Raw genomic sequence first — 17,031 nt, 5'->3', positions numbered from 1 at the left:
GAAGAAATTGAGGCTTCGTATGTCAGATCAGAAGACCAAGTAGCAGACATCTTCACCAAAGGATTGGTTAGTCATCAATTTTGGTTACTTAAGGGCAAGTTGAGCATGATTGAAGATCATCCTCAACTTGAGGGAGGCTGTTAAATATGTATATGTAAATGAATATATTTCTGTACTGTATTGTACCACTTGTACAGCATACTGTACTGTATTGTACAGCATACTGTACTGTATTGTACTATTGTACTGTATTGTACTATATTGTACAACATACTGTACTGTATTGTACTATTGTACTGTATTGTACCACTCGTACAACATATAAATATCAATGGAAAGGGGAAAAGACATCATTGCCGCCCAACATTTTTTTTTCTCTCTTCCCTCTTACCTCTCTCTCTATCTCTTGCTACGATAGTAAGGTGACTCCCACATCTGATTTCTCACAATAAGGTACGAACTATATGGGTCGGGTCGAATTCACCATGGACCCAAATAGATCCACTTAAGGATTTGCCCAAGTGGTGTCATTTCGAACCCACGTCATGGAGGGTCTGCCGGTTTGAATGGGTTCATAACCTATTACAGACCCGGATCCACTTTTAGAGTAGATCTGGTACTATGGGTTATCGGGTTCGGACCCGGACCCGTTTTGAGTTTTATTAAAACTTGAGTTTCAGAATCGTGCTTAGGGCACGATTCTTACTCAAGAGGCGGAAATGGCAAATCGGGGGAGGGGAGGGGTTACAGGAGGTAACCGACTCTCTCGGTCCATCGGAGATGGGGAATCACCACGATACAAGGGGGGGACGTAGAGGAGGTTGTGCCCTCGTGTTTCTCGCCTCTCAAATTCCTTCTCTCGTTTCTATCCTCTCATCCCTCTTCTCTTGACGATTTCAAGGTCGGCAGCAAGAAGCACAGTGTTGGGGGGGAGGTACCTGAGCTTGGTTGTCAGCCTCGTCCTTCTTCGTCCGTCGCCGGAAAAGAAAAGGTAGGATTCTGTCTCTGATTTTGTTGGGTGTGGACTGAATCGGGTTGGGGTTGGGTCGGTCAAGGGAAACCCCGATGATTATCGCATGTACGAGATTTTCAATTCGTTCTTGGTTGTTGAAAAATCCAACGTTGTGTCTTGGGGTTACCGGTAAGGGTAACAATAGCCTTGGGAAGGGAAGATGCTTTCGTGCCTAACCCTAAACCATAAATCCCCAAATCAAATCGATTTTGGGGTTTTCTTGCTAAACCATAAATCCCCAAATAAAATCGATTTGGGGGTTTTCTTGCTAAACCATAAATCCCCAAATCAAATCGATTTGGGGGTTTTATTGATAAACCATAAATCCCCAAATCAAATCGATTTGGGGGTTTTCTTGATAAACCCTAAATCTTGAAATCAGAACGGTTTGGGGGTCATTTCTTTCTTGATTTGATTCATTCTCTGGAACACATTGATTTTCTTGATCGTATATGTTTTAATCAGATGGGTTTCAGATTTGTTTTGTTTTTCTCTTAAGCGTAATGGTTCTTGATCATATATGATGTTGGTCAGATTGATTATTCTTGGTTAGATTGATTTCTTTTAACCTATTGCGTTGGATTCTAAATAATATGTGAAGCAGGGTGTCTTGAATTTGTCGGTTAATGATTTCCATTCAATATGGACAACCTAACATAGATTCCTTTAATTTTTTTAACTTCTTGAATAAACCTGGGTTCTTGTTGCCTGCGTCGGATTTCAGATTAACTAAAATCTGTATATGCTGTATCAGATTCCATTTTGTTTTAATAGCCAGAATTTCGTGGGTTGCTATAGATTTTGGAATTTTCTTTTGAAAAAAAAATGTATTATGAAAGGAAAACAGTAGTAAACCTACTTTCATTGAGGGACTATATCTTGCTTGAACAGTCTTACGTATCCCATACTGAGTGATCCATACAACATATCTCACATTATAAAGAACACGTTAAAACTGTATATTATTTCACACTGCATGCAAGGTTATATTTAGGACTAGTGGTTTCTGATCATGCTTGACTTCCACTCGCGTTGTCAATGGTATATTGCCTCTCTGTGCATGAATTGTCTTGTTTCTTTTACACCATATTGATGCATTTTTTCGCCTAACTGCAATCTATATTGGACGATTGTCTGCTAAAAATGGTTTAACACAAATTTCAGGATAGCTGATTTGTTATGTTTTTTGTGAAAAGACATCTAGTTGGGACAATTTAGTTAGAACAATATGTGGGAGTATGTGATATTTTTATTAACAGAGCAACTGGGTTATATTTAACAGATAGATACCTATGATGGGTATTCATGTTTATTATATGGTGAACAATGAACATAACATGTGACAAAGGAAAGTTGAGACTCAATGTTTGAGGGTGTGTGTATTACTAAGAATGGGGTTTAATGCTATGGCAGTGATTAGAAGTTGCGGAAAGGTTCTAAACTTCGGGAAAATAACTAAAGTAATGAAACCCAATTACTCAGTTGAGACCTACCTTGGAGTGGGTGGGTGGTACAAGACTTTGAGGACTTGTGTTTGGTGTCGAGCGTGAAGCAGCTCGTGGGTCCCCGTCCTCGGAGTTAGGGACCAGGACTACCTATGTGTCGTAGGTGGTAGTTCCACATCTTTTGCAAAGGTTAGGGATGCATCCTGTTTTGAGTTGAGCCATTGGAGATTCTCTCGGCTATTGGTCGCTCCCTTGGGGATTCAGTCTCTGTTAGAATGTTCGGGTTAATAAATTACTTGGAATAATATACCCTCGAACGTTCTCTTCTGAGATGGTCACCTGTGCCCGTGTGTACCCACGGGATAAGATAATTAAACATCATTTAGAAGAGTTAGGTTCACAACTAGTGGAGACACTAGAGAGATATATTTTAGTTGTATTTCAGATGCTTCATATTATCAACTTGTAAATTAGTAAAATTCTTAACTTGGTGGATACGAGGTAATTAAATTGTTATATGAAAGTGTACATGTTATTACATTGACTGTGGCATACCTCACCTGCTTATCAATGTTGCATATTTGTTATTGCTAAATAACTGCTCACTTGCATATTAATGTGGCATAGTTGTTATGGTTATATAACTGCTTACCTGCTCATGTACATGAATTTAGATCTTTGTTATATAGTGCTTACCTGTCTTGATATACACTAAAGATCAACCATGACACTCATCCCACACACTCGATTCACGATATACTTGCGCTATCAATACAGAATTTCTGCTTAGACGTGGTAGTCTAATTCCTATTTTATTTTAACATTCTCAGGTCCTGAGTAGTCACCACAAGCGGTTACAGGAGAGGTTTTGATATCTGTTTGATCTACTGGTTCCCTGGCCAACTTGTAACTGATATGTCATCATGGATTCGTTCTTTGTAAATGTACTTTTGTAAAGTTTCATAAACTAAAGTGGTATAAAGGATGTGTGGACTGTTTGAAGATCTTTTTACCTTCATCTCTCCATTTACTTCACCATGAGTTATAAAATGATTCCGCTGTATGTAAAAAAAAATCCCGGTGTTTCTGGGTTAAGTTTTTGGGGCGTTATAGTTTACATGAGTGTTGTGCTTCGCATCATCAAATATTTAAAGAGAACTCTAAATAATAGAGTATTCTTGTCTTCTTCTTAATTAAAGTTAATTGCTTATACTGACTCAGATTGGGGAGGTGACCCTAATAATCGTCACTTCACCACTGGTTTTTGTGTCTTCTTCGGTGAGTCTCTGATTTCTTGGTGATGTAAAAAGCAACAGAAGGTCTCTCTGTCCTCCACCGAAGCAGAATATAAAGCCATGGCGTCCACTACCATGGAAATTGTATGGATTCAGCGTCTTCTAGAAGATATGAGAGTTTTTATTAGAGAACCAACCAAGTTATGCTGCGACAACAAGAGTGCAATTTATATTACCAAGAATTACACTTTTCATGAGCGACCAAAGCATAGAAATGGACTGCCACTATGTCAGGGGAGAATACTTGAAGAAGGTCATTGATCTTCCGTACGTGACGTTTGAGTATCAACTGGCATCCTTCTTAACTAATGCTCTTTGCTCGCCCAGATTTCACTTTCTTCTTGGCAAACTTGCGGTTATCGCACCGTAAGTTTGAGGGGGGGTGTTAAAATGTAATTGCAAACCAATATTGTAAGTATATATATATTTATATATATATATATATATATATATATTTGTCCACAATACTTGAAAGGGTATTTTTGTAATTTCACCTTTTATGCATATTCCACTTGGAATAATGCTTGTAATTTCTTTATTTTATTTTCTATTCTTTTTTATTTTTTTCTATTTTTATTTTCTTCTTTTTAAGTGTCGTATCACATTGGGGGCCTCCCAATAGAGTCATTGGGGGCCCCCAACGACTCCTTTGGGAGCCCCCCATGTGGTCCTTTTTGCTTGTATAAATAGGGGTGTTCCCCCTTTGTAATAAATAAGCTTAGAGTCTCAAGCATTCTCCTTTTTTTATTGAAATACATGCCTTAATGCATGTTTGTTATTTTTACGCATTTGTGCGTAGTTGTTCAAGTGTTGTGTGAGTGCCTTTGTGCACATCTTTTGTAAAGTATTTGTGCTTGTATACGTATTGTCTCTTCGTAGACATTTTTACAGTCACCACTGCTACAATTTCTGCCTAGGTTTGCTGAGATTTCTGTAGCATCTTGTTGGAAAATTGTTCTCCAAAATGTTGGCATTCTCTTATGCTAGTGCCTTCAATAAAAATCTTTCCATCTGCAGAATCTATGATGTATTATCCCATCCATTTCTCAGTGCAGATTTATTTCATGGAATGTACTCTACGAGCTGTCTGTAATTCACGAGGGGAGAGAATGCCCTTTCATGGGAACGGGCTTCCACACCCACCCACCCTGCAGGAAAACGTGTGGCCCACTGGACTGCCACATGAGCTGCACGTTTTCCTGTGAAGCTGTTTGTTAATTGTCCCACAGAAATCTCCCTTTTCCTGTGAAACAAACAGGCCATAGTAGTCTATCTGCTATCCACATCTATTACAAACACATGCATACAGTGTTACACCATAGAAATTTTTAGACTAAAATTCTGCTAAAACATGTTACACCAGATTATGATCAGGAAGCTCTTGTTGCTTAGCCTATTTAAATATACATCACATCATCTTATTCTAGCGAGAAATAGTTTTGAATGCTGTCATTTTTTTGTTCCATATTATGTTTGAATTACGAGTTAAAGTGATGCCCCTTTTGTGATTTGACTTTGGTTTGATACTGATATCTAGTACTTTTGTTTGAAATATAGTGCTTTTAGGTCCATGCTTGTGATTAACTACATACACATTTTTTCATTAACTTTTTTTTGAGCAATTCATTGTAGTTGATTTAATCCTTGCAACACGTTCTTAGGCAGAAATTAATTTGGCTTGATCTTTGTATGTAGAGATTCTTGTTTGAAGTATTAATTTTTTACTAACTACAGGAAAAAATTTCATTTACTTCTTTTCTTTAGGTGATTCTTTTAAGTTAATACTTGAAACACATTCTGAAGCAGGAACAAGCATTCATGAAATTTGCTGCTTATTGTATCTGTAGATTTGGCATGCTATTCATTATTTCCATTTACAGGTCTAGCTATCCTCATATAGCAATACTATTATTTTATCCTATTAGCATGTTTTATTTTTTTAAATTTCTGCATTTACTAGGCTTGGAAATATTAATCAGTTACACTGATTGTTTGGCTACTCTCTTCCGTTGCATGTATTTATCTCAAGTATCTTATTCTTGCAGTTCTTTGTTCAAGTTTGAATTTTCATTAATTCTCTTTCAGAATAAAAAGAAGATTTTTTTTTTTTAGTATTTGATCATCACCTGGCCTTTTTTTGTTTACAGTGCTGTACGCATTGCACCATTTTCCAATCGCTTGGCGAATGAGGTTCCTTCAAACATCCAATACCTGAGATGCCTGACTAACTTCAATGCATTGAGGTTTTCTGAACCCATAAGATTAATTGCAGAACGTATGGTAGATCGCATGGTTAAGAAGAGCTCTATGAGTGGTGGAAAGTATGTCTCAGTGCATCTCCGATTTGAAGAGGTATTCAGTGTTCTATTTCCCCATTCTTTACTTTCTGCTACATGTTTGTGAAAAACAAATCATATTAGATGATCTTGGGCTTCTCTGTCCTGCCATGATTCTCTAAAGGTGGTTGCATATTGTAGGACATGGTAGCATTTTCAGGCTGTATTTATGCTGGTGGATTCTCTAAAGGTTGTTGCACATTACAGGACATGGTAGCATTTTCATGTTGTATTTATGATGGTGGTGAGGAAGAAAAGCGTGAAATGGACAATGCACGTGAAAGAGGATGGAGAGGAAAGTTCAACAAAAAAGGTCGAATAATTAGGCCTGGAGCGATAAGGATGAATGGGAAGTGTCCTTTGACCCCACTTGAGGTTTGTTTCTTCTGTGAACCGTAGACTTGGTGGTACTTTTTTGCATATTAATCTCATGTAAGCAAATGTTAACATGTATGTTGAATGTTTTGGTTCTATTTTTCATGCAAGAAACTCCAATATGGGCTGGTTCTGGGGTGAAGGTTAAAAATCTTGGTCAATAGTCAGTGCATTGGACACCTTTAGTGATATCTTTCCTTCTTGTTATGATGACCTTGGAAATTGATAATTATTAATTGATCTATTCTTTGTTACTCTTCATATTTTTTGCAAAATTAATTATGAACCACAGAAAAAGTGGATGATCTTGAAGTTCACTCCTTGTTTGTTGATCTGGATTTTTTTCTATACCTAACCATACCGTGTTGCTTGTATGTGCCCATAATGTGCATATTTTTGAATCACTCCATCAGGTGATAGAATTTTGTATTAAATTTAAAAGGTGTACAGTGGTGTACAGTGGTATGCTTCCTTTTGCCCAAATCCTGTTTCACTTCATAGTTACTGTTCTTGTTTCAGAATGTTTGTGAAATGCTCAAACAAATTCCATATTGCCATTGAACATTAGAAAATGCCAATGTGGTTGAAGAACTATTGGTATCTACTACCTTTCAGGATTCAAAATGTACTCTATTATAACTTGAAACTTGAAAGTAATTACTAGTTACTACGCGCTAAAGAAAATTGATTCCACACAAACACCTTCCTCAAAACAAAGTTACTGGAACTTAACAGTTTGTCTATATCGCCATGTGTGATATCATCACCAGTGTTGCTGAGGGCAGTGTCCTTTGTACCAAGGTTGCCAAACTAGGAAGCGGAATCGGGAAACGTTACGGGAAGCGGAAGCGAGGCATTTTAAAATTTATAGGAAGCGGGAAGCGAAGTATCAATTTAAAAGCAAAATATGAATAAAAAATGAAGCAATATGGTAACTGAATAGGAATCGAACAAGAAACAAATAAAAACTAAAAAAAAATTGATCGTTCTTATATTTCGTGATTTTTCAGTAAAAGAGTTAAATTTTTGTTAGATTTAAATTTTTGTTAAAATCTCACAATGATGGCTACCAATTTAAAGAAAGTACATGGAAGTGAGTGAAAGCGTGAGAGAAAATACATGAAAAACATGAAAAAATGTTAGAAAATCATATAGGAAGCATAGACCATGTGTATGAGAAGCATAGAAGAAGCGTGGGGGAATCAAGATTCCCATGAAGTTTCAGAAGCGAGGAGTATCGTGCTTCCGAACCGAGTTTCCGGGAAGCGAGCTTCCCACCTACCCAAGAAGCTTCCGGTAACTCTGCTTTGTACTCACAAGTAGTAATAAATTCATGATGCTTGCTACAAAATACTGGAGAAACTCTAATCTCTACAGATCCTTTTATGCAATAGATGGAAAATAATGGCATAAACTATTCAATAAATCAATAAATTTGTGGAAGACATGTTTTGCTAGGTCATGTGCTATCAAGTTGAGTTCTCTTTTGGTGTAAATTAGAGTTGTCTTGGTGACTTTAACCTGTGTTGGTTTTTTTTCATCTTGGCAGGTAGGAATGATGCTCAGAGGGATGGGTTTTGACAATACAACTCATGTTTACATTGCTGCAGGAAAGATTTATAAGGCTGAAAGATATATAGCCCCACTTCAGCAAATGTTTCCTTTTCTAGAAACAAAGGAGTCTTTAGCGTCAGAAGATGAACTTGCTTCTTTCGAGGTACCAGAATTTTCACACCAAATTACAGTTATTTTCCTCAAGGAAATACACTTTTGACTTATTATTTATATGCTTTTCTTCAGTTAATATGTTTCCGGCATCATTGTGGTGGGTGACATTAATTTTTCCTTTGATGATGGGTGCATTCAAATTGAACAGTGGTTTCTTAATGTAGGGTCACTTGTCAAGGCTAGCTGCACTTGATTATACTGTGTGTCTTCACAGCGAAGTTTTTGTTACAACCCAAGGTGGAAACTTTCCTCACTTTTTGATGGGTCACAGACGTTACCTTTATGAAGGACATTCAAAGACAATCAAGCCTGATAAGAGGAAACTAGCACTCCTGTTTGACAATCCAAGGATCAGGTTAGTGCTTGTTGAGCCTTACGACATAATTAGTGCAAAATGATGGGTTCTTTTTTATGCTCTGTGCATAATTGCGTATATGATAGTTAATATGGCACTATCTATAAGATTTTCAACTGTTTACATTGTGTTTGTGGCTTAGAATTAGAATTTTCTCTTTTATGTATATCCGTGTAGCACAAGTGCAACTTTGTGCAGGGATATTCATGTGTATGTAATGACATGCATAATTGGATCAGGACATGATTAGATAAATATTTGAATAACTGGATCTCTGATGCTTAAATCTGGATTACATGATTTCCTTTTACCAAAAAAAAATCTAGAGTACTTGCATGACCCTGGAAATTCACTCATCTTTTGACCAAGAGTGTGGTAAGACAGAAATGCCTTCTGAGTAGGACAATGACTTTTGATACTTTTTCCTAGTAAACTGTTCTTTCTTGTTTTCTTGATGACCTATACTTTGGCATCTTCTCATTATACAAAACCTTTTTGTCATTCAATTTTACCTTTTCCAATTGCATCATAGCTTGTTCAGCAATCAGTGCATTGGTTGCTGTATCTTATCCCTGGTTAAGCAGTATGCTCTCCTGATGCATTTTTCTGCTTAAACCAAATTTCATTTGTTGCAACTACGGTTGCCAAGTAGGACTAGTGATCCTGTTTTTAAAAAAATACATTTTATTATAAACACGGTACCTTAGGTAGAAAACATGGTACCTTAGAAAGATGCTGTAAGTTTCTTTCCCTTGTATGCCTCTAGTAGAGATTGTAAGTGGTTTACAGATAGTTAATTCATTGCTTATTATACAACCTTTGATGATGTCCTTGATATTAATACATATGGTTAAATAGATATTTTGATACTCAATTTTGAATGTATTTGATTTGACATTGTTGATGAAGTCTTTGTCCACACATTTATCCTAATATAATCTGAATATGTAACGTTTTTACAACATTGTGTATGATTATATTTTACTAGATATACCATGTAAATGGGAAATAGAAAAAATCTTTCTGACATTTTGCTCTGCATCTATAATATCCCATCAATGAGTACACCAATGCCACGTTTGGAGTTTAGGATATGTTAGCCATCTATAGGAGAGGAATACACTGCTATGATCTCTTCTAATGATCCGATTGAATTTACTGTTGGTTTAGATTCATTTATAGAACATGAATATGCTTGCACGTAGGAGTCTTCTAAGAAACCAATGGAATTTAATGTTGGTTTAAATTTGAGTCAATGGAGAATACAACTCTTAATCGAAACTCAAAAAGACAACATTTTTCAAATTAGTGAAAATTGAGAATGTTCAAAGTAAATTAAAGTGATCAACTTGAAAAGAAATATTGCCGATAAATCTGAGAAATAGGTATTTCTACCCTCACAGATCTAAAACCACTTAAATATTTTTTCTGATGATTTCTAGACTACAGAATGCCATGGGTAAATCCTAGATTGCCAATTTCTAGGCAAAAGCATATTCCCACTGGCTACTACAGGACATCTTTCTGCCTAGGTATCAATCCAGGCAAAATTGATATTTTTGATCTGGCCAACTCGCTCCTGTTTGCAGCATGCCAACCTCTTGGCTATCTTCACTGTAGTGTGACGGGATGAAATAGATCCATTAATTCTAAATCTGATAGAGATGGTGCTTTTTTTTCCAATATATATTGAAGTGTGCCATGAAAAATTGTGTTATAGACATGATGCTTAGCCTGTTTCACATATCTTAGTTACAAAGGTTTTGTATTTTGAAGGGCTTAGTCTAATTGGAGAGTGGCCAAACAATTTTGATTGTTTCCTTGGGTTTGGTAACCTCAAGCTGTTTGTGGTACACCCTTATATCTATAATTGATCCAAGGCATCCCACGCAAAGAACTTTCCCTTTATGTTTTAAACTTTTTGTTTGTAGTTCTGTGCAGTCAAAAGTACAAGTTCTTCCTTAACCTGCAAAATGTAATATGCCTGTCTGATGAGCTCAAAAGTGTATTTCTTGTAATGTTGATCACTTCTTTCTCAGTGTTTTATGGCCACTTTTTCTTTCTACTTTTCTGTAATTTAAATTTTTATTTTTTTCCTTTCAGATGGGATTATTTCAAGAAGACCATGCATGCAATGCTTCATCACAGTGATTCAAAGGGGATTGAGATAAGAAAGCCCAATAGTTCCCTATATACATTTCCGATGCCAGATTGCATGTGCCGTTCAGTACATACCAACAAAAACACGACAGCTCAAAATCGTTAGTTCATATTTGCATCTTTCTGCTCTGCCTGTGGTAAGACATCTTGTAAAGGAAATTATTTATGTCAAAATTCATTTCTTACAGAAATTCAAGAATCATCTTCTAGGTTTTTTATTGTCTAGAGTTTAATCGCCTCAGTTGCCTTGTAATGAGAGATTGAGTCGCCATTGTAATGTGAGAGATGACATCGTTTTGTATATGTAACATTATAAATTTATAAGATGAAATTCTTTGTCAAAATCATGGTTTTTGCCATCTGACTTTTTTTGTTTACCTTTGCACGATTGAAGGGAAATTCTGCTCTAAGATCATAACTTGATCAACTGTGCATTTTTAACCTGTTCTTGTCAGAAGTATAGAATCTTCCTATGTTGGTTGATCTGGTAAACCGTCTCCATAGTATACAAAGTCTCAATTCACTTCCTGTCAAATGCTTCAAAGCTGCTTGCTAGGGATAGAATGAATCAGACATGGATAGATGGGCAACACCATATCCATCAAATGAGGGTTTGTGTGCTGCTTAAGTATGGAGCTCATTTGGATGGGATAATTGCATCAGATCATAAGGGTGCAGTGATATCACAGTAGAGCTCTCATTCCATCCTTCAGTCTTTAAACCACCCACATACAGCAGACCTAGATCCAATAGGGCATCTCCAATTTACCATTCTGATTGCATTTGCTAGGGAACCTACCCTAACCGATATGAATTTCATCCCTTGGTACGCTCTGCTAACAAGTTTCACTTTGTTTGGCCAACGGACCTGAGAATTCTTCAGACAGATTTTCTCAATGATATTCACCTCATTCTCTCTGCTCTGTGTGAATTATTGTAAATAAAATGAAGGAATCATGATTCACGACATAAGATCTTATTTTTTAGAATTTTAATATACAAATCAGAGGACTACATATCTTTATCAACTGGAACCATGATGAAGCAGAAGATATAACTTCATAGAACAGGAAAGATGCTGTCAACGAGCTGCAAAGTGTGCTGTAATATCGGAGATCATAAACTTAATCAACAATCAAATTAAATCGCAGAAGAGAATTAAAATATGGGTCATTTCCAAATACCCCCAAATCTTTATATCAAATTTAACAAACCCACGATAGTTTTCACACTTTCGAAATGACTCCTCAAATTTGTGCACCTTTAACTAAATAACCCTGAGCAGTTTGTTCAAGTCACCATGTGATGGGGCGTTGCAAGTTCAAACCCGTGGTATAGGTGGTTGAATAACTGCTTAGTTGTATATCGATCGGTAAGGCTTCTCTACAAGAAAGAAGGGCGTCCTTAATTCCCCAGTTTGATCATAAAAAAGAAAGAAAGAAATAACCCAATTTCAACTTCACCGTTTCTGGTATTGGGTTAGTGTTAACTATAGACTCAAAATTACCCACAGCTGGTGTCCCATGCCGTGAGGTTTGTTAGGCCCTCTTCTAGATTTGGTTTTGAAGGTTTGGAACTTAGATTTGAAGGGAACTTTGGGCTGGCAACAGATGGGTACTTTAGTCTGAGCCCGACAAAAGCGAGAGAATTGATCCTCAGGTTCTTGGCCCTTTGAGGTAGAGCTGGATATGTTTGGGGTATGGACCCTTGTTGGACATGATGGGGCAGTGGTTTAAGGTAAATTGTGGTAAAGGTTTTTGGAGGTTATGAGAAAAAGCCTACGAAAACAAGAAAATTAAGTAGGCTAAAAATGACCTCGAAGACCAATCGGAAGAGGGTTTTGGTTCAGATTTAATATGGACTGAACCAAGGATTTGTTGGTCACCTAGGAACATGTCATGGTTAGGGTAGGTAACTATAGGTTAGAAAATAGTAAAATAGGTCATCGAAATGCTGAGAAGATCAAATAGTGAAAACAGGGTTTTTCGAGGTAATAAGGTATATGTGGTTTTAGTTCTAAGGTAATGAAAAACAATTTAATGCAACCTGGGGTCTGACTACCAGTCTAAAAAACTAATATCATATGGTTATAGGGTTGAGTACCCGAGTTAGGCTTCGAAGAGGGCAGTACAACAGAATGATGACTGCAAAGGCTTCCGAATAGCTTTCTTAGGCAATATAGCCTTCCAGAATCTCTAAAAAAAACTCATGAAGGGATTCAGCCCTTTGCGTAGGCTGGATCCACCACCACACATGTGGTGCCAGGTGAGATCAGAGGGAGAGAAGAGAGGAAGATGTCATAAAGATAGGGACGTCCAAGAGGGAGGTGAGAGAAAAGAGGGCGTCAGAGGGTAGGGACGCCAGAGAGAAAAGGAGAAGGAAAGAGAAATAAAAGGAGAAAAAGAAGGGGACGACTATGCTTTGGGGAAAATTCACTTAATTAATCAATGATTCATATAGCTCCTCAAGACATCCTTATATAGATGAACCTTGGGTGAGTTCTACTGGGATAAAGAAACCAACTAGACTAGGACTCATTCTTAATAAATGACTTCTCAAAAGAACAAACAAATTAAAAGACTATCTCGTAATTAATTAACTTAATTAACTCTAATTAATCTTTTAAAACTAAGAGGTCTCCTAGAACTCTCTAGCATGACACACCTTCCTAGGTAGACTCCACTCCTTAATTGGCTTGCCTTCAAGCTTGACACGTGTATGAGTGCTCTTGACCGAGACTTTGAATCTTTAACTTGTCATTCATTATCAATGCTATGTTAGGTCACTTTCTTGGGTCTCACCTAGGCCTGAACGACCCTCAATGCCTTCAGGAAAAGGCGTATGAATTTTGTATACATGTTTGGATGAAATATGATGTTGAAGTTGTTGTGAACAAGGATTTGATAGATTTGGAAATGATTGATTTTATTAAATCTCATGATAATTTATGAAAAAGGTATTTTTTTTAAAGATATGATTTAGATCTTGGCAAAAACATGATTTTGATTATGTTCTAAAGCATGTATTGATTTCTATAACATGTTACAACATCATAATTGATTGATTATGTGTGTACCATGCTTAGAAATCCATGATTAGATGTATGTATATATGTGTCTTCATGTAAATGGTTTAATTCAAAATTTTACTATATGTTGTTTGTATTTTCGTATCTGAACGATGTCGGTAAAAAAATTACAATGCTCAAAAAATTAGATTTTGATTAAATCCTTTTACGTGGGTCATGTAGACATGTACACAGAGTCCCAGTAAATAGGGTTTGGCTAGAAAGTCCATCATTTGAGTGTTATAACTTCTGTAATACGAACCGAGAAATCTGGCCTGTGTACAAAACTGGATCTGGTAGATGTTAGTGCGAGAAATCCAATAAATCTGTTTTATGAATTTTTTGGCTGGTTCTTGGATATGTGATGTAAGACATCTCGTATATCTCATAAAAAATAAGGAATTTTTTTTAGCTCTTGCCAATAAGTACCAGAACTTCATCCAAGTTGATAAAAATTTGTTGCTTACAGAAAATAAGGACCTATGCATTTTCCTGGCAGGAGTCCGGTACATAATATGTTTATAAATAATAGCACAGAGTTTAGCAGAAAGAATAGACTCTGTTGAAAGGTAGCAGACAAGGCTATCACCAAAAAAATTAAAAAATATATAAGCCTTTGAAAGAGTTGTTATTGTTTCTTCAGAGAACAAAATTTTGTGCCTGTGTGTATTAACAGAAAAACTAGTTTCAGTCTAAAAATTTCTATAGTAAAAATATAATAGGTTTTCGAATCTATCACTTGGAGATGTTATGGGACACATGTAGGCGTTTCTCAAAAATTTTAATTATCAGCTTGAGCTCTCTGTGAACTGTGGCAGAGCCTGTGACAACATAATGATTTTCACTATTTACTGTTTTTAAGTAATGAATCATGAACCTATGTGATTCAATGTCTATCATGCTTACATGTACATTGTTAATTTGTGAATTAGTGTGCACTCTAAGAAATTTATGAAATTGATGTATGACAACACGATGAGTGTTTATGCATGATGGTTATGATGAATGCCATGCTTGCTTGATGTTATCTATCATATGAGATGACAAATTGCATGAGTGATGCATTTATGGTTTATGTCAAAGGCATGGACATTATGCACTGTGTTGAATGGTTTGTGTGTAGCATGCTAGATCTATACATGGCTCGTGAGTGAGTCTGGGTTCTTTGAAATCACTGCAGTATTTGTGTACACCATATCATGAATGATAGTTATATCTACTCATACATACTTAAACCTCAAGGGAGGAATGACTCAAGGGTACTCCCGAGGGGAGTATGTTACTGCGAGTCAGGGCTCAAGGGCATCCCAAAGCGAAGACATGTTCTTGAGAGCTTGATTTTGAATGGGTTAAGATTTATCTTAAATTGGTTGTGAGAGCATTCAGAGTGAAAGTTTGGGCTGAAGAGCCCTTGGTGCTAAGACACTTGAGTTGACTGACGAGTCCAATTAAGCAACACTAAGTAACCTGTTCAAACCATGTCTACCTTAAACAGGGTAGACGATACACACAACCGAGGAAAGAGATTGTTATTTTAGACAGTGAGACGTCTCCCCATTTCACCATCCTCGATGTAGGGAACTAGGACTACCCAATGAAGCCTAGGTAGTTAGCTCTATGACTCTGCAGAGTAGGAATAAATTCTCTAGACCACTGAAGTATTTCTCAGTTTAGACCGATTCAGTGTGTGTTTGTAAATTCTTTTAAGTCTTTGAGGATAATAAAATACATTATATAATGAACAACTCATTGAATTGGTTGAATCGAAGTTGAAGTCTTTGTGAGTGTACCCCTTCAGGGTGAGAAAAGACAAACAATGCATTAGAGATAAGGGTCACATGTTTCATATTGATTTTCATGAAATAAACGTATGGAAAGGTATATGATCTTGATTACTGACAAGTTTGAATGTTGGTAGAGTGTTAAAGAGCAAGTTAGTGTAGTGTATTCACCTCTGAGCTCATATATGTTCGAATGTAATCGAGATCTGTGATATATTTTGTTAATGTACCAATTGCATGCTTTATGTTCTTGAAATTTCTTTCTTTGTTTATATGGCACAATGTTATCTATTGGGGCACGGTTTGAACCCCTAATTTTACCATTTTTCAAGCAATGAGTAAGTCGTTGATATGGTATGCTTGTGGTGGTGCCAAGACGATCGTCATAGCTCTAGTCCCGAACCTACGGCTCTAGGTTTTTGGCTCTTGGGCAATTGAGACATTTTCAATGTTAATGTTTTCTTAAGACTCTGATTTCATTTACGATTGAATGTTTTAAATTTCAATGAATGGTTCTGGTTAAACTTATATTTCAATCATATGGGTGTATATATTGTAGTTTAATTGTAACCCACCCAAGTTTATTTGGGTTTGCAAATTGCTTGTATATCACTTTCACTAGTTTAAAAAAAAAATCCCTAAAATTTCTTGATATAAATTTGGGGCATAACAATGCTATGCATCAATTTCCCTCCAAAGTGGGAGCGACAACGTCCTAACTAATTAACCTTTCTACCCGAATCAAACATGGGATTTTAATATATCCCATTCACTACGGATATTTTGCGGTTAACCAATCATTGCTCCATAACTGTTGCGCAATGTGTAAATTGAAAAAGGGAAGGGGTGGTGTTGTCCATAGGTTTAACGACCCCAACTTACCCTCATAAAAATAATAGATTTTTTTTAAACAATTGTGAAAACTAACCCAAGGATCCGGGGCCTCACAAATTTAATATACCAAACCACAAACCAAACTTTGCATTGAATCAAATAAAGAATAAATCAAACTTTATTAATTTAATAAAAATGTCAAATAGTCTAAAACTACAAAAACCGTCTATCTTAGTAGAGCCACCCTGTCAAAAATCAAAAATAAAAAATCAATCACACAACTCGTAGTTTCTAGCCAATCAATTAGGACATCACTAAGTATCGGTGCCTGTAAAACAATTTTAAGAAAAATGGTAAGAACGGAAGTCCTTTATACGAATTATTCTAAAAATTCAAACAATAAAGGAAATAACATAAACCAAATTCACAAATAAATTTGAGAGGAATATCACAATCAGTTAACTTACCGCAATCAACTTGCCATTTAAGCATTTAACCAAATATCATGTAGTAACAAATATTATGCAAAGTCAAATATGCATAAATGCATGAACTAATGTTGAACAGTAAATATGCATGATTCAATGCACATTCATGAATAACTTTTTAAGTTATTTATCAAAGTTGCATTTGCATGCATATT

At 36.3% G+C, this 17,031-nt stretch overlaps 1 protein-coding gene across 2 annotated transcripts in view; it reads left to right on the top strand.

The window, feature by feature from the left end:
- Nucleotides 1-11,050, top strand: part of LOC149817138 (O-fucosyltransferase 9-like) — a 77,121-nt gene extending 66,071 nt beyond the window's left edge. Inside the window, exons 6-10 of one of the 2 annotated variants that reach the window (XM_089986618.1) lie at nucleotides 5,900-6,104; nucleotides 6,296-6,463; nucleotides 8,013-8,180; nucleotides 8,356-8,546; nucleotides 10,650-11,050. In XM_089986618.1, coding sequence (XP_089842744.1) covers nucleotides 5,900-6,104; nucleotides 6,296-6,463; nucleotides 8,013-8,180; nucleotides 8,356-8,546; nucleotides 10,650-10,812 — 895 coding nt within the window. In that variant the 3' untranslated portion in view covers nucleotides 10,813-11,050. Of the gene's footprint in view, nucleotides 1-5,899; nucleotides 6,105-6,229; nucleotides 6,464-8,012; nucleotides 8,181-8,355; nucleotides 8,547-10,649 lie in introns of both variants that reach the window. The other variant, XM_089986617.1, reaches the window with a different exon arrangement.
- The last annotated feature ends 5,981 nt before the right edge of the window (nucleotides 11,051-17,031 follow it).

This window comes from Nuphar pumila, chromosome 14, assembly GCF_984573655.1.
Source record: "Nuphar pumila chromosome 14, dmNupPumi1.hap1.1, whole genome shotgun sequence".
NCBI lineage: Eukaryota > Viridiplantae > Streptophyta > Magnoliopsida > Nymphaeales > Nymphaeaceae > Nuphar > Nuphar pumila.
This window is presented reverse-complemented; position numbering and strand designations above follow the sequence as displayed.